Consider the following 26,074-nt stretch of genomic DNA (forward strand, 5'->3'; position numbering starts at 1 on the left):
TAAGCTCACCACAAAGGGTTATGTAAGACACAACCACTGATGAGATGAAAATGTCAGCTGCTGCAATATCCAATATCCAAGTGTTTTCAGAGAGATAACAGGGTAGAGTGGCTTTTTGATATGTGCTGCTAAGTTAAACACAATACAAAATATCTCACGAAAAAAGTGGATTAATTTCAGCGCATTTCAGAATCCATCTGACTCCTTCCTCAGGACAACCACCAAAACCGTGAAAGGAGTCAAATGGACTCGGAAACGCGTTGACATTAAACCACTTTTTCCTGAGATATTTTGGATTGTGTTTAAATTAGCAGTGCATATCAAAAAGCCACTCTACCCTGGTATCTCTCTGTAAAAAGATGCGTAACATATATGTCAGAAAAGTCTGTATTTTATATGACCATTTAAAGGCCACATTTTCATGTCAAGTGTTATTTAGTAGAACCAAGAATCATACTAATTTTCCTTAAATGGGATTTCTCATGATCACGCTTTTGGTGTGCAATGTCCCATCTTCCTGGTTTCCAGGGCCATTGTGCTTCTCAGGACTAACAGTCCAGGCCAATGGCAAGGTCACCCTGCTGGACCAAATTGAGTACAACTTTGCCTCTGCAGCATGGGAGAAGCACATGGGGACTAAAGCGATATGGCCAGCTTCAAAACGCCTTTTGCCGGTTGTAAAGCATAGAACCTGCAAGTGGCACTTCTCCCTGCGCCTAGGTATTTGGCCACTCTGAGAATGCATGGTGGCTAGTAATCTTGGCAATGAACTGTATACTATCAAATTTTAAATCCCTCAATTCTTGAGAACAAAAGATATTTATATAAGAGATAAGTTGCTTGTTTTTACAAGTACTTTACAATTTTACCCATTTCATAATTTGAGACAATTCCTTTAAGAAAATTTTAAAAGGTAGTTGGCACTTTTCATATACTGTAAGTTCCACCATTTCTTACTGAAAATGTAATATTATATGCAAGATTTAAGCTGAAACTGTGAACACAATGGGCCCAATTTAATATTGCATTTGTGCCGTTTTTGGCCCATTTTTCATTTGCACATAATATGTAGTCCTGCTATTTTGAGACAAATTTTGCATCATTTTTGTAAAACCTGTGACTTTCTGCACTAAGAAAAAATTGCAAAACAGGTCAAAGACAGAGTCAAAAACCATTTTGCACTTTTGGACAAAATTAATTTGGAAGAATTTGGCATAAAAACAACTAATAACTGTTCATCAATGAACACAAAAAAAAGAAAACATAATTTAACAAAGCACAGATGATTGTCTTACCAAGGAAATTTTAATATGTTAGATATGAATAAATTAGTAACCTTCATTTATCTCGAGACATGCAAAACTACATTTTAAAGGGAACCTGTCAGGCCATTTATGCTGCTCAAACCATGGGTAGCATGAACAACAGACTGGCAGCATGATGGTAGCCTGGTGTAGCATTCTCAGAAATGCTCCAGGACTTAGGAGAAAATATACTTTGATGATCCAGCAAGAGACCATAGTCAGAGAGAGACCAGACTTGTTCGGTATGTCCCCCATCTGGCTTATTTCAGCCCTACTGCAGCTGATTGACAGGTTTCTAACCTAAATGCTTCAGCATCGCTGGGACGGTAACGAGACGGCCATGAGCTGGAGCATTTCAGAGACTAACATACCTGTCTGCAATGGTGAAGCCATGCTGCAATCCTTGCTGCCGGTGGCTTGGGCAGCATGAATCCCCTGACAGGTTCCTTCTAGTGGAGAACAATTTGCTTTGCATGTACCAACTTTAAAATACCAGTCAATATATTTGTGAATGGAGTACTTCACATTTATTGAGGTTACAGTGGAACATTTAGTTGAATGCAGAAAATCAACTCATTACACACTTTATATGGCAGTGCACTTTTCCCATTAATCCAGTGTTTTCAGTGTACTTTCCTGTTTATAATACCACAATTATGGTTTACAGCCAAGGTTTACGGAAATTACATATATTGGTGATCAAAGTGTTTACATTAATAACAGAACATTAGACCTTCAGACTCTGACTTACAAGCATTGTTACAATAAGAGGATATTCAGCCACACTTCATTTTATTATTATTCAGAATTGCATTTTTAAATTAATTTTATTTCTGATTAAAAATAATTTTTATAAATCAAATATTTTTTTTTGTCGTATGTGAATACAACTGATGAATCAGCCATGATGACAGAACACAGAAAACTTGATGACAGTAAATAGAGACGTAACTTGAATATGCTGGACCCATATGTAACAGGACCCCATCCAACATCTGCTATTTATGGTACTGGTGTCTTCTTATGTGTTAGAGGGCTCTTAGAATCCCTCAGACATAAGGTCATGGTTTCTACTTTTGCCAGGTAGACAATAATGGCATTTCCATTTACATGCATTTGCTGTCTTGGCATTGCTGATTAAACACATAGAGTTCCCATTCACAATCTTATTATTTAAAACTGCAGTGGCAACTTTAAATACAGACATTTATTGCTGCCACTGTTCTTCAGAGTGGGCGAAGGAAGAACCAATACTGCCACATGCCAATCCATTAGTAAATAGACACACTTAAGATGATCGGAGCTTGTGGAATGTGTGTGTGCAATATTATTTCCGAAATACATATTTATACATTGGAAAAAGATATTCTTACAATATTCTTGGCATGGCTGTTGAGCAAAACATTTACTTTGTTTATGGAAAATGGAGCTTCTTGCCATAGTGCTAAAAAGACCCAAGATCCAAGGTTGGCAAAAAAGCTTCCATGGGCCAGTCACCTGACCTATAGAATATGACTGGGTTATGCATTTAACAAAAACCTGCTTCCTGTAGACAGTGTGCGGAGTGTCCACAAATCACTGCAGAACTCATTGATTCCAGGCCCAACAGGGTTAAAGCTTTAAGTAAAGCAAGTGGTGGGATAACTACATTTTAATATGCATCTTTGAAATTTGCATCGAGTGGAAAATGTGAAATAAAAGGCAATGTATTAAAATGATGGTGTCTTTTTGCTTACGGGTTGTCTCTGTATCACTAAAGCACTTTTTTTTTTTTTTTTGCCAAGGAACCAGTTGTTGTATTCTGCATGAATGTTCAATATAAAGTACACATAAATGTAAGTTTATTTGAAAAAGAGGCTTCTAATATGGAATTTGTAGCGATTTAATTTTATAGGAGACAATCTAGAAAATATGACAGATTTGTATAGGAGGAAAACAGACATAGACATAAGTCACATAATGTGGGTATTAGATCCTATGCTCTAAAACTATGTATCTTGGGGGCACGTGCAATGTTTGTGCACTATTCCGCTGTTTAGTTTTGCAATATATTGTATTAACAGTGTATACAGGCCATGTGCACACAGCACAGACGTGTACTCTTAGCCTTGTACAGGTAAGTACAATGGAGCTTAATAAACTTCTGTGGATACCATAGTACCAACTTATATGAATTAGGCCATGTTGCCAATATACAATTTTCAAAATTAATGCTGTTGTTCCTTATATTAAATCTCTGGGTTTGACTGTAATGGGGAACATTTTTTTAGAAAATGTCTGCTCTTGCAAACTCTAATTTAGCAAAGAAATCTTTAATTATGACAACAACATCCAGAAGCATTTCTACACATATTTCTTAATGGTGTAAACTTAAAACTTTTTCTTTAGCAATTCGTTAAATCAAAACATGCTTGCTAGAAAATGCAAGATGTTGACTACTGAAGGGTGCATTGTTATTTCAGCTCTCTGTAAGGACACTTATCACAAGCTTGCTCAGACATTTTCACTCTGTTCTTTATTAATCCAGTATCTGAGATCAAACTCTGAAAGCCTGAAATGTACAGTTTTCGGAGTCTTTGGTTTGGCTGATATGAGCCTGTAACGGGTTCTACCATTATGGGGTACCTCTTTCAGTACCACCCCGTGTTTCAGGAGGTCCACTCTGCTTTGGCTGGAGTCTGAATGAAAGACGCTGGCTGGAATTTCTTGGTTACATGGGCGCATATAAAAGCTCAATGCTTCTCAACTTATTTCCAGTCTGACAACACTTTACTCACAGGACACAGAATATATCACACAGGTATAGAGGGCAGGCCAATAGAAAAGCGGCAGGCCAGACATACATTACAATAGCCGCAGGTGGCCGGAGCCTGCCCATATTTACTGTGGGAATTACAAAGGTGGGGAGAGGTCAGAAGGGGGATATCTTGACCCCTGTGCCCATGGGCGCAGCCTGTGGGCTGATGCATTAGGGACATGCATCTCACATGGAACCTATTATACATACATATAACTGCACAACATATTCTGAGTGCAGAGGGGTTCCGTAACACGCAACACGGCTCCCCTTTTCAGCGATGCGATCGGCATACACAGTCTGATCCTTAACGGATCGGTTTGGGGATGACCGAAGTTTATGGGGTTGGTACAAGTTCCGTTTGTTGACTTAGTCCATCGGCGTTACCGTTTTGTTTGCCGGGTCTGTAGTGGATGGTGAAGTCCAGAGGTTGTAGGGCTAAACTCCACCGCAGTAATCTGGCGTTGACTCCGGAGACCCGATTAAGCCAGACTAGGGGATTCGCAAAGTGAATCCAATGAATTTTGGTGCATAGCTAAAGGATACAAAAATTAAAAAGTGGGTACTGAAAATGCTAATTTTTCACATCTGTCTAATTTATTTATTAAAATAGGCCCATATCCTAGGCGCAAAGGAAACCAAGTTGTGCACTTCTATACTAAGGAAAGATTTATTCGTGCCAATATCTAGCAAAATAAAGATAGAATGATAGAAGAATACAAGAGTACTAGTAGACTTAGCACCATATCAGTTCCTCATATAAAATATATTGGGTCCCATAGCTGTCTTAGACGCACTCTGGATTGTTCGCTTTCTGATGTATATTATTATTGATACTTTTGAAATAAGCTTAGTTAATATTAGCATTGCTGCAAAAAAAAAATCTAAATTATTGGTCGGTTTTATTATCCTTCTACTATTAAACATGTAAGGAGGGAGTAGCGAAGTTAACAAGGCAAGCCAAGGCTATTTATGTTTTTCCTTTATTTTTTCATTCTTCTCTACCCTGTTTTTACCCTTTTCTGTGCATCTCTGTATTCGTATTAAATGCCATAGTTGAAGAACCAAGAAGAAATTTGAAGTAGAATCAGTGCAGCTGTCCATTCTGCCAATAGTATTGGAATTTCCATTAAGGAAGTGTTCATCTTTCACGATATATATATAGCAGAAGCACAATATAACCTGGAATACTGTGTGCAATTGGAAATCTGTGCCCGGTTTGCAAGAAATCAGTGCTGTATAATTCACAAAACGTCTTCTGCTCCAGCATTTGAGATAAAGTTTAAGTTTTCACCTTCCTGTTGATAAATAAGAAAGAGTTGTTCGGAAAAGGTTTGATACTGCTTCATATAATATAAATGTGAACGATCGAGTGGTTCCACATATTATCATAGTGGCATAGTTTGCTTACTGATTTTTTTTTTAAACATTTTGCTCAAATTTTACTCATATACAAAGTACATCTTAAGCAATAGATCTTAGAATTAAAATAATTTCCACAATTGGATGTGTAGAAAAAAGTTTGTGCTGAGATACTGCAATCACTGCATAAAACACACACTGTAGCTGCAACGTTTGAATAGTTCTAAAGGTGTCAGTCAAATAATATCCTCCCTTTGCAGTAAAATAAGCAGCAAATGTTTCTGCACTGAGATAATCTGGTCTAATCATACCGCAGCTCCTCGGCAGGGGAGGAAGCAAAAGAGAATATACAGACAGAACAGCAGGGGATCACAAATGATTCTTTCTGTGAAGTAAAACATGTTTATTAACAGGCAGAGAAGCATTTTTACCTCACAGAAAGCAGCGTCTACAACCCCTCGCAAAAATTATGGAATCACCGGCTTTGGATGATGTTCATTCGGTTGTTTAAATTTTGTAGAAAAAAAGCAGATCACAGAAGATCACAGACATGGCACAAAAATAAAATCATTTCTAATGGCAACTTTTTGGCTTTAAGAAACACTATAAGAAATCAAGAACAAAAAATGTGGTAGTCAGTAATGGTTACTTTTCCTAACCAAGCATAGGGGGGAAATTATGGAGTCACTCAATTCTGAGGAAAAAATTATGGAATCATGAAAAACAAACAAAAAAACCACTCCAAAACATCACTAGTATTTTGTTGCACCACCTTTGGCTTTCATAACAGCTTGCAGTCTCTGAGGCATGGACTTAATGAGTGTCAAACAGTACTCTTCATCAATCTGGCTTCAATTTTTTCTGATTGATGTTGCCAGATCAGCTTTGCAGGTAGGAGCCTTGTCATGGACCATTTTCTTCAACTTCCACCAAAGATTTTCAATTGGATTGAGATCCGGACTATTTGCAGGCCATGACATTGACCTCATGTGTCCTTTATTCAAGGAATGTTTTTACAATTTTTGCTCTATGGCAGGATGCATCATCATCTTGAAAAATGATTTAGTCATCCCCAAACATCCTTTCAATTGATGGGATAAGAAAAGTGTCCAAAATATCAACATAAACTTGTGCATGTATTGAAGATGTAATGACAGCCATCTCCCCAGTGCCTTTACCTGACATGCAGCCCCATATCATCATTAACTGTGGAAATTTGCATGTTCTCTTCAGGCAGTCATCTTTACAAATCTCATTGGAACGGCACCAAACAAAAGTTCCAGCATCATCACCTTGCCCAATGTAGATTTGTGATTCATCACTGAATATGACTTTCATCCAGTCATCCACAGTCCACGATTGCTTTTCCTTAGCCCATTGTAACCTTGTTTTTTTCTGTTTAGGTGTTAATGATGGCAATTGTTTAGCTTTTCTGTATGTAAATCCCACTTCCTTTAGGAGGTTTCTTACAGTTCTCACAGACGTTGACTCCAATTTCCACCCATTAGTTCCTCATTTGTTTTGTTGTGCATTTCCTGTTTTGGAGACATATTGCTTAAAGTTTCCGGTCTTGACACTTTGATGTCTTCCTTGGTCTACAAGTATGTTTGCATTTAACAACCTTCCCATGTTGTTTGAATTTGGTCCAGATTTTAGACACAGCTAACTGTGAACAACCAACATCTTTTGCAACATTGTGTGATGATTTACCCTCTTTTAAGATTTTGATAATCCTCTCCTTTGTCTCAATTGACATCTCTCCTGTTTAAGCCATGATTCATGTCAGTCCACTTGGTGCAACAACTCTCCAAGGTGTGATCACGCCTTTTTAGATGTAGACTAACGAGCAGATCTAATTTGATGCAGGTGTTATTTTGGGGTATGAAAATTTACAGGGTGATTCCATAATTTTCCCCTATGCTTGGGTAAAAAAAATTAACCATTACTGACTACCACATTTTTTGTTCTTGATTTCTTTTAGTGTTTCTTAAAGCCAGAAAGTTGCCATTTAAAATGACTTTAGTTTTGTGCCATGTCTGTGATCTGCTTCTTTTCCACAAAATGAAACAACTGAATGAACATCCTCCAAGGCCGGTGAATCCATAATTTTTGCCAGGGGTTGTATGATCCCATGCTGTGCTCTCAGTATACTCTTCTGCTTCCCCCCTGCCCAGGAGCTGTAGTATGATCAGACCATGTTCCTGCATGGTCAGACTCAGCCATTACACAGTACCCAGCAGGGGCACATTTATAAGATTATCTCAACACACGGACATTTGCTGTATTTGTTACTGCAAAGGGAGGATATTATTTGACTAGAAAATCCCTTTAAAACATAGTGTAAACATTGCAGCTACAGTGTGTGTTTTTTTATGGCAAATGCAGTAGAACTTCAATATTTTTGCAGTTATTTTGTTAAATCCTACCAAAACAATAACAAAGCAGACTGTCAGTCAAGGTGCAGGGGAAAAGATTACAGCGTGCTCACTGTACAGTGAATGCTGACTTTGAAGCCCCCTGCCCCTCAACAATGACTGGAAGTAATAGGGCTGTAGGGAAAAAATAACTTATTTTAGCCCCTCTTCTAGTTAAACAGCTGAACATGTTTAAATCAGTATTTACCTGAAAGTTACCACTATGTTTGCAGGTAACTAGCAACATATAGACATAATCCTTTAGGCCATGTGCAAACGTGCAGTATTTTGTCAGTATTTTACATCAGTATTTGTAAGTCAAAACCAGGAGTGGGAGAAAAATACAGAAGAGGCAACGTGTTTCTATTAGGCCGGCGTCACACTAGCGAGTTTTATGGACGTATGAGAGGTGTAGAAAATACGGATTGCATACGGTACAATGATTCTCTATGGCCCAGCTCCTATCTGCTGTATTTAACTGATCCGTATTATACGGTCTTGTACGGCTGTAGAAAATCGCAGCATGCTGCGTTTGTCAGCGTATTGCGCAAAAAAAAATCACAGATGAAAGTCTATGGGGGCGAGAAAAATACGGATTACACACAGACCATGCGAGAAATACGCACTGGTGTTCTATAGAAAAGCTGGCAATTCAGTGCGGTGTACAGTAAAATCACACTGACAGAATAGAATAGAATAGGTAGAATAAATGTGGACACATAGAATAGGTATATATATATATATATATATATATATATATATGTGTGTGTCAGTGAGACACATATATATATATATATATATATATATATATATATGTATATATATAATTTAATTCAGCGCTAGATAGCAGAAAAGCCGGTAATTCAATTGCCGGCTTTTCCTTTCTCCTTCACAAACCCGACAGGATATGAGACATGGTTTACATACAGTAAACCATCTCATATCCCTTTTTTATTACATATTCATCTTTACTAATGTAACAAGTGTCTTTGTGTAAAATTTGGTGTTTCTAGCTATTAAATTAAAGGGTTAAATCCCGGAAAAAAATGGCGTGAATGTGGCATTAAGGTTATAAGTGATACAAGAAAGTCATGACTTATGGGCCATTTGTACAAATATATCACACATATGTGAAGGTGTAATATGACAACTAGAGATGAGCAGATCAATCCACTTAGTATGGCTTTGAATCTCCTCCAATTTGAAGGGCACCAAATATTCAAACATTTCATGATTCGATTTATTAGGATTGCCAGAAAAAAATGCCCAGCCCCATTTTATACACTGGTGAAGACTGCAGCAGCCAGGGGGTGGGCTAAAGAAAAATCCTGAAACAAAGGCTTGGATATCCCAGAAATTGTGCAGACTTCTAGAGGCTTATCAGATTGGCAAGCCATGTTTGTTTGTTTTTTAATAGAAAAATTTCAATAATTTAGAAATTTAAAAACAATTGCTTAACTCACAAAGTGTGCCTGCTGTAAAAAATATAAACATATTTTTTCCACTCTTTCTTGGTCTAATATTATACATTTACTCAGCACCCAAGTAAAGTGAATGTGTTTTCTTTTGGGGTATGAGCCTGGGTAACTTTTTTTATCCCTTTTTTCCTGACAGTCCGGAGGTGCTATATATTTATTTGTTTATTGTTTTTTAATCGGGTGCGGGTGTCAGCTCTGTGTGAGAGCTGACACCCTGTAGCAATGCCCAAGATTAGTGTTAAAACCGATCGTGGACATTTAACCCCTCTGATGCTGCTGTCAGTAGTGACATAGAGAAGCATTGTGCAGGGAATGGGTTCCCTTTGCGCATCCATCAGGACAACGCAATGCAATCGCGTTGTCCAGATGATCTCCATGGAGAACCACCGGGCTACAAGATGGCCGCGGAGTCCTTCATGTTCCTGCAGGGAAGGAGGCTTGTGAGCGCCTGCTGAGAGCAGACTCTGACATGTCTCCCTCCCTGCCTGTCAGATGCTAATATGATACTCTGCAGGCAGAAGCATTGCAGAGTATCAGATCAGTGATCTGACACTATACAGTAATGTCCCAGGATGGGATAATGTAAAGAAGTTAAAAAAAACTTTGAAAAGTATAAAAATATTTATTTATATTTATTTAAAAACTCCCATATAAAGAAAAACAAATTAAAAAACTAATATTTTCCAGTAAATAAATGTATTTATGCAAATAAAAATATAAACAATAAAAGTACATATATTTGGTATCCATAATGACCCGCTCTATAAAAATGTCCCACTAGTTAACCCCTTCAGTGAACACCGTAAAAAACATAAATAAAAAACAAGTAAAAAAACATTGCTTTATCATCATACCACCGAACAAAAAGTACAATAAAATGCGCTAAAAAAGATGAATGTAAATAAAAATGGTACCACTAAAAACGTCATTGTGTCCCGCAAAAAATAGAGCCGCTTATCAGCAACATAAAAAAAGATATAAATTGGGTATCGCTGTAATCATACTGACCCAAAGAATAATCCTGCCTTATCAATTGTACCACACGTGGAAAGGAATTTAAAAAAAAACAGAAAACAAATCCTAAATTTCTGTTTTTTGTTCATTCTGCCCCCCAAAAAAATTGGAATAGAAAGCGATAAAAAATGTTATGTGACCAAAAATAGTATCAGTAAAAACGAAAACTAGTCCGCAAAAAACAGCCGTCATATGACTCTGTTTTCTGAGCAGAAATCTGGGAAAATTATAGCTCTCAAAATATGATGCAAAAACTAGATTTTGCAATAAAAAGCATTAATGTGTGACAGAAGCCAAACATAAAAACCCGATATAAATCTGGTATCGCAGTTAGTCGCACCGACCCGAAGAATAAAGTTGCCATATCACTTACACTGCACGAGGAATGGTGTAAAAAATAAAACTAATTCTTCACATGCTGTTGATTTTTTCATTCTGCCTCCCATAGATCTCAGTAAGGCTCGGCGCACATTTATCCTGCGCTCTGCATTGAGCATTGAATGTGATTCAGACAAAACCCCCGGTGGAAGATTCCCTATAATGAGGCAGATGGAGGCACTGTGGATGCCATAGGACATGTGATCCAGCGGTGTCCGACTTTTTAGGATTGTATAAAAGTGCTGTCAGACACAGTTTTGTGCACTTCTGAAAAGAAGGACACCGTTAAACAGAGGCTAGATGGAGTTCAGAGTATCTCTGCTACCTCATTATAGAGAATGAATCCATTGGGGATTTCATATGTCACATCACTCACAGATTTAGATGGAACCCCTGATGTACGTGTTCAACAAAGAGCGCCGGATAAATGTTATCATAAATGTTACTGTATGTAAACTGTTCCCAATAAAAGCTTTTCAACTCAATCCACAAAAAAGCAAGCCCTCACTCATGACTGTCATCTGTTAATGGAAATATAGGGGGGGGGCTTCCACGTTACTGGAAGCACAAAGGCTTTGGAAAAGCAAAATCACTAACTGCCTCTAAAAAGAAATTCTGCAAATTCTCCACTCCCATATCCAAGTGCCCCCCTCTCCCTTCTGAGCAACAGTGTGGCTAAACCACATTTAGCACCCACATGTTTGTCATTTTTCCAGAAGCATGTGTGAGCAGGTAGCGGGATGCAATGACAGGCAGGAAACACAGCAAGGGTTAACTGAGTTTTAATCAACAGTGGGATTCTCCATGCAGGGAGGAAACAGGTTAAACAGGGAACAGTATAGCTCAATGGTGAAATTGTGGGTGTGATTAAAAAACAGCAAAAACAGTGAGGACAGTTCTTGTGGGGTTAACTTTATGAAGCAGTGTTTCGGGGAACACCACCTGCCAAGTGATTCCCAGTTCTCGGTTTAGCTGGATCTTCCGATACAGTAAGCCATTCCGCAATTGAAGTGAAGGATCTGCAAAGTTCCTGTGAACAGGGCGTCTCTCCTTGATTGGGCAGCTGTTTCAGGGCCACCCACTGCCTTATCTGAGCAAGTTCTCCAGCCTCCTGCTGAAGTCATACCCACTCATCACGGGATCACCCCAGGGTACATTCTTTGAGTGACATCTGAATCTGCTCCTTCATAGCTGCGATCGTCCTGGAGGAAGGTCAGAACACAGGGATTTCTTCAGCCTCCAGTTCTTCATCCCGGTTGGGTCCAGGTCGCTCGTGTGTCTCTCTGGACAAAGCATCTGTATGGGTGTTCTCAGCTCCTTTCTGGTAAGAGATCTTATACTGGTATTTAGCCATCCATGCTACCCATCACTGCTCCATATAAGATGGCTCAATTTGAACTTCAACCCCCTCCAGGGGAGTACAGGCTCGGATGGGCAGAGTGAGCAATGTTTGTCCTGGTGGCAAGACAAGGTTGGTTGTGTCTGGGACTACCACTTTCGCCAAGGTTTTTCCATCGCTTGAAGTCTCTCAAAGTTCCTTTAACATGTTCATCCCTAAAGACACAGTGAGGCCACTGCCAGGGTCCCCTACACTTAACACAACTCCTTTTTGACCCATGTTTTTACCACATATGGTGATTTGCATCCAAACCACCCCTGCGTCTGGGATGGGCAACTGGCTTGCAGCTGTCAGCTGAATCATGGGACCTCACTTAGGCCTCATTGTCTCTGTAAAATTGTCTTCTGAAATATGACTCTGGCATCGTGGTTACTCTCAACTAAATAGCGAACAGTCCGTCCGTCCATTTCGGCCCATACAAGAGGACACTAGGATAGTAAACTTGTGGGACTCTTTGCTCTCTTTATTGACTGTTCAGGCTCTGAGCGGCGTCCCTCTGCCACAGAGCCTCCTAGTTTAATGGACGATGTTGAAAAGGTCATCCCTGCCAGACACATCCCCAGGCCAAGTGTCCCAGTTCTCCATAATTGTAGCAAGTGGGTTGAGCTTCTCTGAGAGTAGGTCTCGTTACCTGCCACGACTCTGGCCCAGTTCTTCCTTCAGAGGGGTGTTGTGGTACTGAAGTTTTCCTCCTAAAGTTGGATATTTCTTCCCTGGATGTCTTGGAGTCCTTTCAGTAGTTCTCTCACCCAGCTCTGCTTGGCTGCCAGTGCAAGAGATAACTACTTGCTCCAGACCTTCCCTGCCAGGACTGACACCCCCTGTTCTTGCTCACATACACGCGCCTCAGCCCCAACTTCTAAAAATGTCATGCGCAGAGTTACCCATAGGTGCTCTCACAAGGCCTGTTTCAACATTGCATCTCTCAAGCCTGCCCCTAACTGATCTCGCAGCACTATGTCAGAGGGCCCTACACCTACACTGTCACGCTTCACAATTACAGTATGGATCTCTTGCAGCGTGTTCATAAATTATGTCATGGTCTCCCCCTCCCTTTGTATATGACTAAACGCAAACGCAGTTCTCCAACATCTGTAGGGTCTCCGTGCTTCCCCTCCAGTATTCACAACACCTTATCAAAGCTATTCCACTCATAAAGGGGCCAGTGCAAGATGGAACTCCTTGCCTCTCTGTCTAACGCCATCACAGCAACCTCTGCCTCTAATGCCGGGATCATCGGGTGCATTCTCAAAGTACTCCTGACCCGCATAGTCCAGTTCCACAACAAGGTGTTGCCAATGGTAAATTTCGGGAGGCTATTTAGCATTGTTCCCAAGGATATGCTGGTCCTTGGAGCACCCCCCACCACTTGATCTGCCTCCTGCAAGCTGGAAGACTGCATCCTGCCAACCACACCAAGTGTGAGCAGGTAGCGGGATGCAGTGACAGGCAGGAAACATAGCAAGGGATAACTGAGTGTAATCAACAGTGGGATACTCCACGCAAGGAGGTAACAGGTTAAACAGGAAATAGTAAAGTTCAATGCTGAAATTGTGGGTATGATTAAAGATAGCAAAAACAGTAAGGACAGTTCTTGTGGGGTTAACTTATCCTATCCGCTGGTCCTCGGGCTGTGGGTGTAGCGGAGCGGTGATGGCACCAACAACGCTTGTCCACATAGGTCCTGTGGATAACGGTGGTCCATTTTCTGGCGGCACTAGTTGGTCTCCGGTACCTTCCGCTGAGCCCCTAGTCCATGTATCAGTGTGGCTGGAAGAATGGAAGCCACCGCATGGTCTGAGCCCAACTGGGTCTGGCAAACATATACTGGGGGAAGCAGAGCACTGATAGCAGCTCCACTCCCAGTCTCTCTCAAGCAGCACCCATGCTGTACTCACGGATCCGGAGCGCTCAGCTTCTTGCTTAGTCACAGTCAACAAGGGCACTACATGTCTCTTCTCAAAAATTTCTCTGGCAGCAATGGGAAAGCTCTGGTGCAGGCCTGCGTAGAGCCAGAGCTCGTGGGGAGGAGCGCTCTCTCCTTTCTGCTGCGTGCTGTCTCTTTCTGCCAAGTCTACTCCCTTTTGCGCATGCTCCACTTTACCTGAGCTAACAACTCCCCTGCTGCAGACTGCAGAGGTTGATCCGGTTGTTTAAGCTTTCCCCCCAACAACAAAGGAGACAGGCCCGACAGTGCAAGAAAGGCACCCCCAGCCTGGTCCCTCTGCTTACACATGAGCTAGGTATAGTGTACTGGTCACAACAATGGCAGTTTTTAATTTTTACTCAGCAACATCCACTACATGGCTCTCTTCCTCATTTTACCTCTTTACCTAAACCCTCTTGAAGTGAGGAAATTTCAGGTGCTGCCAAAGTATCACCATTAATAAGGAAAAAAACAAGTTTATTCAAGCATCGCTTTTCTGAGTTGGTTTAACTCCTTCTTCAGGCACAATACAAAGAAAGTTCATCCTATATCCTGTTATGGTTCTCAATGGCAAGAGAACATAGCCCAGCAAACATACGAACTAGCTCTTGGAAGGATGGAAACTAAACTGACCATGAACTAAACCTGCCGCACAACTAACAGTAGCCGGGTAGCGTAGCCTGCGTTATATCCCTAGACGCCCAGCGCCGGCCGGAGGACTAACTAATCCTGGCAGAGGAAAATATAGTCCTGGCTCACCTCTAGAGAAATTTCCCCGAAAGGCAGACAGAGGCCCCCACAAATATTGGCGGTGATTTTAGATGAAATGACAAACGTAGTATGAAAATAGGTTTAGCAAAATTGAGGTCCGCTTACTAGATAGCAGGAAGACAGAAAGGGCACTTTCATGGTCAGCTGAAAACCCTATCAAAATACCATCCTGAAATTACTTTAAGACTCTAGTATTAACTCATAACATCAGAGTGGCAATTTCAGATCACAAGAGCTTTCCAGACACAGAAACGAAACTACAGCTGTGAACTGGAACAAAATGCAAAAACAAACAAGGACTAAGTCCAACTTAGCTGGGAGTTGTCTAGCAGCAGGAACATGCACAGAAAGGCTTCTGATTACAATGTTGACCGGCATGGAAGTGACAGAGGAGCAAGGTTAAATAGCGACTCCCACATCCTGATGGAAACAGGTGAACAGAGAGGATGATGCACACCAGTTCAATTCCACCAGTGGCCACCGGGGGAGCCCAAAATCCAATTTCACAACAGTACCCCCCCCTCAAGGAGGGGGCACCGAACCCTCACCAGAACCACCAGGGCGATCAGGATGAGCCCTATGAAAGGCACGGACCAAATCGGAGGCATGAACATCAGAGGCAGTCACCCAAGAATTATCCTCCTGACCGTATCCCTTCCATTTGACGAGATACTGGAGTTTCCGTCTGGAAACACGGGAGTCCAAGATTTTTTCCACAACGTACTCCAACTCGCCCTCAACCAACACCGGAGCAGGAGGCTCAACGGAAGGCACAACCGGTACCTCATACCTGCGCAATAATGACCGATGAAAAACATTATGAATAGAAAAAGATGCAGGGAGGTCCAAACGGAAGGACACAGGGTTAAGAATCTCCAATATCTTGTACGGGCCGATGAACCGAGGCTTAAACTTGGGAGAAGAAACCCTCATAGGGACAAAACGAGAAGACAACCACACCAAGTCCCCAACACAAAGCCGAGGACCAACCCGACGCCGGCGGTTGGCAAAAAGCTGAGTCTTCTCCTGGGACAACTTCAAATTGTCCACTACCTGCCCCCAAATCTGATGCAACCTCTCCACCACAGCATCCACTCCAGGACAATCCGAAGATTCCACCTGACCAGAAGAAAATCGAGGATGAAACCCCGAATTACAGAAAAAGGGAGACACCAAGGTGGCAGAACTGGCCCAATTATTGAGGGCAAACTCCGCTAAAGGCAAAAAAGCAACCCAATCATCCTGATCTGCAGACACAAAACACCTCAAATATGTCTCCAAGGTCTGATTCGTCCGCTCGGTCTGGCCATTAGTCTGAGGATGGAAAGCAGACGAGAAAGACAAATCTATGCCCATCCTAGCACAGAATGCTCGCCAAAATCTAGACACGAATTGGGTACCTCTGTCAGAAACGATATTCTCCGGAATACCATGCAAACGGACCACATTTTGAAAAAACAGAGGAACCAACTCGGAAGAAGAAGGCAACTTAGGCAGGGGAACCAAATGGACCATCTTAGAGAAACGATCACACACCACCCAGATGACAGACATCTTCTGAGAAACAGGAAGATCCGAAATAAAATCCATCGAGATGTGCATCCAGGGCCTCTTCGGGATAGGCAAGGGCAACAACAATCCACTAGCCCGAGAACAACAAGGCTTGGCCCGAGCACAAACGTCACAAGACTGCACGAAGCCTCGCACATCTCGAGACAGGGAAGGCCACCAGAAGGACCTTGCCACCAAATCCCTGGTACCAAAGATTCCAGGATGACCTGCCAACGCAGAAGAATGAACCTCAGAAATGACTTTACTGGTCCAATCATCAGGAACAAACAGTCTACCAGGTGGGCAACGATCAGGTCTATCCGCCTGAAACTCCTGCAAGGCCCGCCGCAGGTCTGGAGAAACGGCAGACAATATCACTCCATCCTTAAGGATACCTGTAGGTTCAGAATTACCAGGGGAGTCAGGCTCAAAACTCCTAGAAAGGGCATCCGCCTTAACATTCTTAGAACCCGGCAGGTAGGACACCACAAAATTAAACCGAGAGAAAAACAACGACCAGCGCGCCTGTCTAGGATTCAGGCGTCTGGCGGACTCAAGATAAATTAGATTTTTGTGGTCAGTCAATACCACCACCTGATGTCTAGCCCCCTCAAGCCAATGACACCACTCCTCAAAAGCCCACTTCATGGCCAAAAGCTCCCGATTCCCAACATCATAATTCCGCTCGGCGGGCGAAAATTTACGCGAGAAAAAAGCACAAGGTCTCATCACGGAGCAATCGGAACTTCTCTGCGACAAAACCGCCCCAGCTCCGATTTCAGAAGCGTCGACCTCAACCTGAAAAGGAAGAGCAACATCAGGCTGACGCAACACAGGGGCGGAAGAAAAGCGGCGCTTAAGCTCCCGAAAGGCCTCCACAGCAGCAGGGGACCAATCAGCAACATCAGCACCCTTCTTAGTCAAATCAGTCAATGGTTTAACAACATCAGAAAAACCAGCAATAAATCGACGATAAAAGTTAGCAAAGCCCAAAAATTTCTGAAGACTCTTAAGAGAAGAGGGTTGCGTCCAATCACAAATAGCCTGAACCTTGACAGGATCCATCTCGATGGAAGAGGGGGAAAAAATATATCCCAAAAAGGAAATCTTCTGAACCCCAAAAACGCACTTAGAACCCTTCACACACAAGGAATTAGACCGCAAAACCTGAAAAACCCTCCTGACCTGCTGGACATGAGAGTCCCAGTCATCCGAAAAAATCAAAATATCATCCAGATACACAATCATAAATTTATCCAAATAATCACGGAAAATGTCATGCATAAAGGACTGAAAGACTGAAGGGGCATTTGAAAGACCAAAAGGCATCACCAAATACTCAAAGTGGCCCTCGGGCGTATTAAATGCGGTTTTCCACTCATCCCCCTGCTTAATTCGCACCAAATTATACGCCCCACGAAGATCTATCTTAGAGAACCACTTGGCCCCCTTTATGCAAGCAAACAAATCAGTCAGCAGTGGCAACGGATATTGATATTTAACCGTGATTTTATTCAAAAGCCGATAATCAATGCACGGCCTCAAAGAGCCATCTTTCTTAGCCACAAAGAAAAAACCGGCTCCTAAGGGAGATGACGAAGGACGAATATGTCCCTTTTCCAAGGACTCCTTTATATATTCTCGCATAGCAGCATGTTCAGGCACAGACAGATTAAATAAACGACCCTTAGGGTATTTACTACCCGGAATCAAATCTATGGCACAATCGCACTCCCGGTGCGGAGGTAATGAACCAAGCTTAGGTTCTTCAAAAACGTCACGATATTCAGTCAAGAATTCAGGAATCTCAGAGGGAATAGATGATGAAATGGAAACCACAGGTACGTCCCCATGCGTCCCCTTACATCCCCAGCTTAACACAGACATAGCTTTCCAGTCAAGGACTGGGTTATGAGATTGCAGCCATGGCAATCCAAGCACCAACACATCATGTAGGTTATACAGCACAAGAAAGCGAATATTCTCCTGGTGATCCGGATTAATCTGCATAGTTACTTGTGTCCAGTATTGTGGTTTATTGCTAGCCAATGGGGTGGAGTCAATCCCCTTCAGGGGTATAGGAGTTTCAAGAGGCTCCAAATCATACCCACAGCGTTTGGCAAAGGACCAATCCATAAGACTCAAAGCGGCGCCAGAGTCGACATAGGCATCCGCGGTAATAGATGATAAAGAACAAATCAGGGTCACAGATAGAATAAACTTAGACTGTAAAGTGCCAATTGAAACAGACTTATCAAGCTTCTTAGTACGCTTAGAGCATGCTGATATAACATGAGTTGAATCACCGCAATAGAAGCACAACCCATTTTTTCGTCTAAAATTCTGCCGTTCACTTCTGGACAGAATTCTATCACATTGCATATTCTCTGGCGTCTTCTCAGTAGACACCGCCAAATGGTGCACAGGTTTGCGCTCCCGCAGACGCCTATCGATCTGGATAGCCATTGTCATGGACTCATTCAGACCCGCAGGCACAGGGAACCCCACCATAACATCCTTAATGGCATCAGAGAGACCCTCTCTGAAATTCGCCGCCAGGGCGCACTCATTCCACTGAGTAAGCACAGCCCATTTACGGAATTTCTGGCAGTACATTTCAGCTTCGTCTTGCCCCTGAGATAGGGACATCAAGGCCTTTTCCGCCTGAAGTTCTAACTGAGGTTCCTCATAAAGCAACCCCAAGGCCAGAAAAAACGCATCCACATTGAGCAACGCAGGATCCCCTGGAGCCAATGCAAAAGCCCAATCCTGAGGGTCGCCCCGGAGCAAGGAAATCACAATCCTGACCTGCTGAGCAGGATCTCCAGCAGAGCGAGATTTCAGGGACAAAAACAACTTGCAATTATTTTTGAAATTTTGAAAGCAAGATCTATTCCCCGAGAAAAATTCAGGCAAAGGAATTCTAGGTTCAGATATAGGAACATGAACAACAAAATCTTGTAAGTTTTGAACTTTCGTGGTGAGATTATTCAAACCTGCAGCTAAACTCTGAATATCCATTTTAAACAGGTGAACACAGAGCCATTCCAGGATTTAGAAGGAGAGAGAGAGAGAGAGGCTGCAATATAGGCAGACTTGCAAGAGATTCAATTACAAGCACACTCAGAACTGAGGAAAAAAAAAAAAAAAAAATCTTCAGCAGACTTCTCTTTTCTCTCCTTTCTCTGTCAATTAATTTAACCCTTTGAGGCCGGTCAAACTGTTATGGTTCTCAATGGCAAGAGAACATAGCCCAGCAAACATACGAACTAGCTCTTGGAAGGATGGAAACTAAACTGACCATGAACTAAACCTGCCGCACAACTAACAGTAGCCGGGTAGCGTAGCCTGCGTTATATCCCTAGACGCCCAGCGCCGGCCGGAGGACTAACTAATCCTGGCAGAGGAAAATATAGTCCTGGCTCACCTCTAGAGAAATTTCCCCGAAAGGCAGACAGAGGCCCCCACAAATATTGGCGGTGATTTTAGATGAAATGACAAACGTAGTATGAAAATAGGTTTAGCAAAATTGAGGTCCGCTTACTAGATAGCAGGAAGACAGAAAGGGCACTTTCATGGTCAGCTGAAAACCCTATCAAAATACCATCCTGAAATTACTTTAAGACTCTAGTATTAACTCATAACATCAGAGTGGCAATTTCAGATCACAAGAGCTTTCCAGACACAGAAACGAAACTACAGCTGTGAACTGGAACAAAATGCAAAAACAAACAAGGACTAAGTCCAACTTAGCTGGGAGTTGTCTAGCAGCAGGAACATGCACAGAAAGGCTTCTGATTACAATGTTGACCGGCATGGAAGTGACAGAGGAGCAAGGTTAAATAGCGACTCCCACATCCTGATGGAAACAGGTGAACAGAGAGGATGATGCACACCAGTTCAATTCCACCAGTGGCCACCGGGGGAGCCCAAAATCCAATTTCACAACAATATCCTATATAGGCAGGGGGAAACAAGCATGTGTCTTTTTATACAGTTTATGTAAACTTCTGTATATACAGTATATATCATGCATATAGATACAAATATATATACAGTGTGTTCCAAATTATTATGCAAATTGGATTTAAGTGTCATAAAGATTTAATTGTTTTGTTTTTCAAATAAACTCGTGGATGGTATTGTGTCTTAGGGCTCAATGGATCACTGAAATCAATCTTAAACACATGTGATAATTAGTTTTCCATGTGAAAATTAAAGGAAAACTACTTAAAAATGATGTTCCACATTATTAAGCAGGCCACAGGTTTTAAGCAATATGGGAAATAAAAAGGATCTCTCTGCTGCTGAAAAGCATTAAATAGTGCAATGCCTTGGTCAAGGTATAAAAACATAAGATATTTCCAAAAACTTAAGAGTGATCATCATAATATGAAGAGATTTGTGACTGAAACAGAGCAGACAGAGTTCATGCAGATAAAGGCATAATGAGGAAGGTTTCTGCCAGACAAATTCATTAGATTAAGAGAGCAGCTGCCAAAATACCAGTACAAAGCAGCAAACAGTTATTTGAAGCTGCTGGTGCCTCTGGAGTCCCTCGAACCTCAAGGTGTAAGATCCTTCAAAGGCTTGCTGTGGTGCATAAACCTACTATTCGGCCACCCCTAAACAGTGTTCACAAGCAGAAACGGTTGCAGTGGGCACAGACATACATGAAGACTAATTTTCTAACAGTCTTGTTTACTGATAAGTGTCGAGCAACCCTGGATGGTCCAGATGGATGGAGTAGTGGATGGTTGGTGGATGGTCACCATGTCCCAATAAGGCTGCGACGTCAACAAGGAGGTGGAGAAGTCATGCTTTTGGCCCGGAATCATTGGGAAACAGCTGGTAGGGCCCTCTAAGGTTCCTGAGGGGTGAAAATGACCTCTGCAAAGTATATAGAGTTTATGACTGACAACTTTCTTCCATGGTATAAAAAGCAGAAATGTACCTTCAGGAGCAAAATCATCTTCATGCATGACAATGCACCATCTCATGCTGCAAAGAATACCTCTGAGTCACTGGCTGCTATGGGTATAAAAGGAGATAAACTCATGGTGTGGCCACCATCTTCCCCTGACCTCAACCCTATAGAGAACCTTTGGAGTATCATAAAGCAAAGGATCTATGAGGGTGGGAGGCAGTTCACATCTAAACAGCAGCTCTGGGAGGCTATTCTGACTTCATGCAAAGAAATACAAGCAGAAACTCTCCAAAAACTCACAAGTTCAATGGAAGCAAGAATTGTGAAGGTGATATCAAAGAAGGGTTCCTATGTTAACATGTAACTTGGCTGGTTAGGATGTTTTGGAGTTAAATAGCTTTTTTGTTCAGTGAATATGACCTCCTAATGCTGCAAATTACAAACGAGCATTTCAGTTCTTTAAAACATATCAAATGTTTAGAAATTCTACTGTGCCTAATAATTTGGAACAGTGCATTTTGAGTTTTTATTCTTTTTGGAGAATAAACTGTCATCATTGGGAGGTTTCTTCAATAAAATTCGATATATACTCTAAAGGGTGATGACTTCTATTAGACTGACCGCCATTTGCACCGACCATTTAGGAAAATCTGAGAAAAATATAATTTGCATAATAATTTGGAACATTTGGTGTACATGTGCGTACTGTGTGCTTTATATATATATATATATATATATATATATATATATATATATATATATATATATATATATATACATACACACAGTTATATGAAAAAGTTTGGGCACCCCTATTCATCTTAAGCTTAATGTTTTATAAAAATTGGATTTTTTGCAACAGCTATTTCAGTTTCATAGATCTAATAACTGTTGGACACAGTAATGTTTCTGCCTTGAAGTGAGGTTTATTGTACTTTGTACTAACAGAAAATGTGCGATCTGCATTTAAACAAAATTTGACAGGTGCATATGTATGGACACCTCACCAGAAAAGTGACATTAATATTTAGTAGATCCTCCTTTTGCAAAATTAACAGCCTCTAGTCGCTTCCTGTAGCTTTTAATGAGTTCCTGGATCCTGGATGAAGGTATTTTTGACCATTCCTCTTTACAAAACAATTCCAGTTCAGTTAAGTTTGATAGTCACCGAGCATGGACAGCCCTCTTCAAATGATCCCACAGATGTTCAGTGATATTCAGGTCCGGGGACTGGGATGGCTGTTGTGAATTCCGTTCTTCGGCTCCATCCTGTGGTTATGAATGGTATTTTTGGGAGTTCTGCTCTTGGGCTCCCTCTGGTGGCTTCGAGTGGGACTTAGCAGCTGCTTTCACTAATCGGTTCCCTGGCCTTGTTATTTAACTGAGCTCTAGCCTGTAGTCGATGCCAGCTGTCAATGTTTTCCTGTTGGATTCTGTCCTCTCCTGGAAGTTCTCTGTTGGCCAGTCCACTTCAGCTTAAGATAAGTTCTGCTAAGTTCTTGGATTGTTTCCTGCTTTTGACCTTCGGTTCAGGTTTAAGTTATGTCTCTTTTGTCCAGCTTGCCCTTGTGAGATATTCAGGCTAGTTGGAAGCTCTGGGGTGCAGATTTGCTCCCCCCACACCGTGAGTCGGTGTGGAGGCTATTTTTGTAAACTCTGCGTGGATAGTTTAGTTTTTATACTGACCGCATAGTATCCTTTTCTATCTCTGTCTGTTTAGATAGTATTGGCCTCCTTTGCTGAAATCTATTTTCATTTCTGAGTTTGTCATTTCCCTCTCAACTCACCGTTAATATTTGTGGGGGGCTATCTTTCCTTTTGGGGATTTCTCTGAGGCGAGATAGTTTTCCGTTTCCATCTTCAGGGGTAGTTAGTTCTTAGGCTGTGACGAGGTGTCTAGGGAGAGTCAGGAACGCTCCACGGCTAATTCTAGTGTTGGTGCTAGGAGTAGGGATTGCGGTCAGTAAAGCTACCACCTCCTCAGAGCGTGTCTATTATTTGTTTTACCCACCAGGTCATTTCAGTGCTGCTCCGTAATCACCAGGTTACAACAGTGATTGCAGTCGGTGGAGCTGCCACCTCCTCAGGAGCTTTTCCATGATTTGTTTTACCCACCAGGTCATCTCAGTGCCGCTCCTTAATCACCAGGTCATAACAGTACAGCTGGCCCACAATGTGTTAAATGCATCTCAAAAGAGGGAAAAGAAAGTTCTGAGTCATTGTTTTTTTTTCTTGTTGCTTGTTTTGTCCTTTTTTTCCCCTTGATCTTTGGATGGTTCAGGAGCTTGGTGCTGATATGGAGGTTCAGGGTCTGTCTGCGCGTGTTGATCATCTCGCTGCAAGGGTACAGAGTATCCAAGATTGTGTTATTCAGACTCCTGTTTCTGAGCGGAGCCTAGAATTCCTATCCCTGATTTGTTTTCTGGGGATAGATCTAGGTTTTTGAACTTTAAAAATAATTGCCGATTGTTTTTTGCTCTGAGACCCCGTTCCTCTGGTGACCCCATTCAGCAGGTGAAGATTGTTATTTCTCTGCTGCGTGGCGACCCGCAGGACTGGGCATTCTCTCTTAAGCCAGGGAATCCTGCATTGCTCAATGTAGATTCATTTTTTCAAGCACTTGGACTGCTTTATGACAAACCTAATTCTGTGGATCAGGCAGAAAAAATCTTGCTGGCTCTGTGTCAGGGTCAGGAAGCAGCAGAAATATATTGTCAGAAATTTAGAAAGTGGTCTGTGCTTACAAAATGGAATGAGGATGCCCTGGCAGCTATTTTCAGAAAGGGTCTTTCTGAAGCCCTTAAAGATGTTATGGTGGGGTTCCCCACACCTGCTGGTTTGAATGAATCAATGTCTCTGGCCATTCAGATTGATCGGCGCCTGCGTGAACGTAAGGTGGTGCACCATATGGCGGTGTCCTCTGGGCTGAGTCCTGAGCCTATGCAATGTGATAGGATTTTGACGAGAGCAGAACGGCAGGAGTTCAGATGTCAGAATGGGCTGTGTTTTTACTGTGGTGATGCAACTCATGCTATCTCTGACTGCCCGAAGCGTACTAAGAGGGTTGCTAGGTCGGTTACCATCAGTACTGTACAGCCTAAATTTCTCTTGTCTATTACCCTGATTTGCTCATTGTCGTCCTTTTCTGTATTGGCATTTGTGGATTCTGGCGCTGCCCTGAACTTAATGGACCTAGAATTTGCCAAGCGCTGTGGTTTTTCCTTGGAGCCTTTGCAGAGCCCTATTCCCTTGAGGGGGTTTGATGCTACGCCATTGGCCAAGAATAAACCTCAGTACTGGACACAGTTAACCATGAACATGGCTCCAGCACATCAGGAAAATATTCGCTTTTTGGTGTTGCATAATTTGCATGATGTTGTTGTACTGGGGTTTCCATGGTTACAGGTACATAATCCAGTGCTGGATTGGAAATCTATGTCTGTGACTAGTTGGGGTTGTCAGGGGATACATAGTGACATTCCTCTGATGTCAATTTCCTCGTCCCCTTCTTCTGAAGTTCCTGAGTTTTTGTCAGATTTCCAGGATATATTTGAGGAGCCCAAGTCCAGTTCCATGCCTCCTCATAGGGACTGTGATTGCGCTATTAATTTGATTCCTTTCTGTAAGTTCCCTAAGGGCCGACTTTTTAATCTGTCTGTGCCAGAGCATGCCGCTATGCGGAGTTATGTAAAGGAGTCCTTGGAGAAGGGGCATATTCGCCCGTCTTCATCACCGTTGGGAGCGGGGTTCTTTTTTGTTGCCAAGAAGGATGGCTCCTTGAGGCCCTGTATAGATTATCGCCTTCTCAATAAGATCACGGTCAAATTCCAGTACCCTTTGCCTTTGCTCTCTGATTTGTTTGCTCGGATTAAAGGGGCTAGCTGGTTTACCAAGATTGACCTCCGAGGGGCGTATAATCTTATCCGCATTAAACAGGGTGATGAATGGAAAAGAGCATTTAATACGCCCGAAGGCCATTTTGAATATCTTGTGATGCCTTTCGGGCTTTCTAATGCTCCATCTGTGTTTCAGTCCTTTATGCATGATATTCTCCGGGAGTATTTGGATAAATTCATGATTGTATATTTGGATGATATTTTGTTTTTTTCTGATGATTGGGAGTCTCATGTGAAGCAGGTCAGGATGGTATTTCAGATTCTTCGTGCTAATGCACTGTTTGTGAAGGGGTCTAAGTGCCTTTTTGGAGTTCAGAAGGTTTCTTTTCTGGGTTTCATTTTTTCTCCCTCGGCTATTGAAATGGACCCTGTTAAGGTCCAGGCTATTTATGATTGGACTCAACCCACATCTGTGAAGAGCCTTCAGAAATTTTTGGGCTTTGCTAATTTTTATCGCCGCTTCATTGCTAATTTTTCTACTGTGGTTAAACCTCTGACCGATTTGACCAAGAAAGGTGCTGATGTGGTGAATTGGTCCTCTGCGGCTGTGGAGGCCTTTCAGGAGCTTAAGCGTCGTTTTACTTCTGCCCCTGTGTTGCGTCAGCCAGATGTTACCCTCCCTTTTCAGGTTGAGGTTGACGCTTCTGAGATTGGGGCAGGAGCTGTTCTGTCTGAGAGAAGTTCTGATGGCTCTGTGTTGAAACCGTGTGCTTTCTTCTCCAGAAAGTTTTCGCCTGCTGAGCGTAATTATGATGTCGGCAATCGGGAGTTGTTGGCTATGAAGTGGGCATTTGAGGAGTGGCGACATTGGCTTGAGGGAGCTAAGCATCGTGTTGTGGTCTTGACCGATCATAAG

General features: G+C 42.1%; 1 protein-coding gene across 1 annotated transcript in view; it reads right to left on the reverse strand.

Moving 5' to 3' along the window:
• Positions 1 to 222: 222 nt before the first annotated feature.
• CXCL12 (C-X-C motif chemokine ligand 12) overlaps positions 223 to 26,074 on the reverse strand; it is a 242,630-nt gene continuing 216,778 nt past the window's right edge. Inside the window, exon 4 of the mRNA XM_077259451.1 lies at positions 223 to 5,399. Within this exon, the coding sequence (XP_077115566.1) occupies positions 5,384 to 5,399 (16 nt within the window). The 3' untranslated portion in view covers positions 223 to 5,383. The remainder of the gene's footprint in view (positions 5,400 to 26,074) is intronic.

Source organism: Ranitomeya variabilis, chromosome 4 (genome assembly GCF_051348905.1).
Source record: "Ranitomeya variabilis isolate aRanVar5 chromosome 4, aRanVar5.hap1, whole genome shotgun sequence".
Classification (NCBI taxonomy): Eukaryota; Metazoa; Chordata; class Amphibia; order Anura; family Dendrobatidae; genus Ranitomeya; species Ranitomeya variabilis.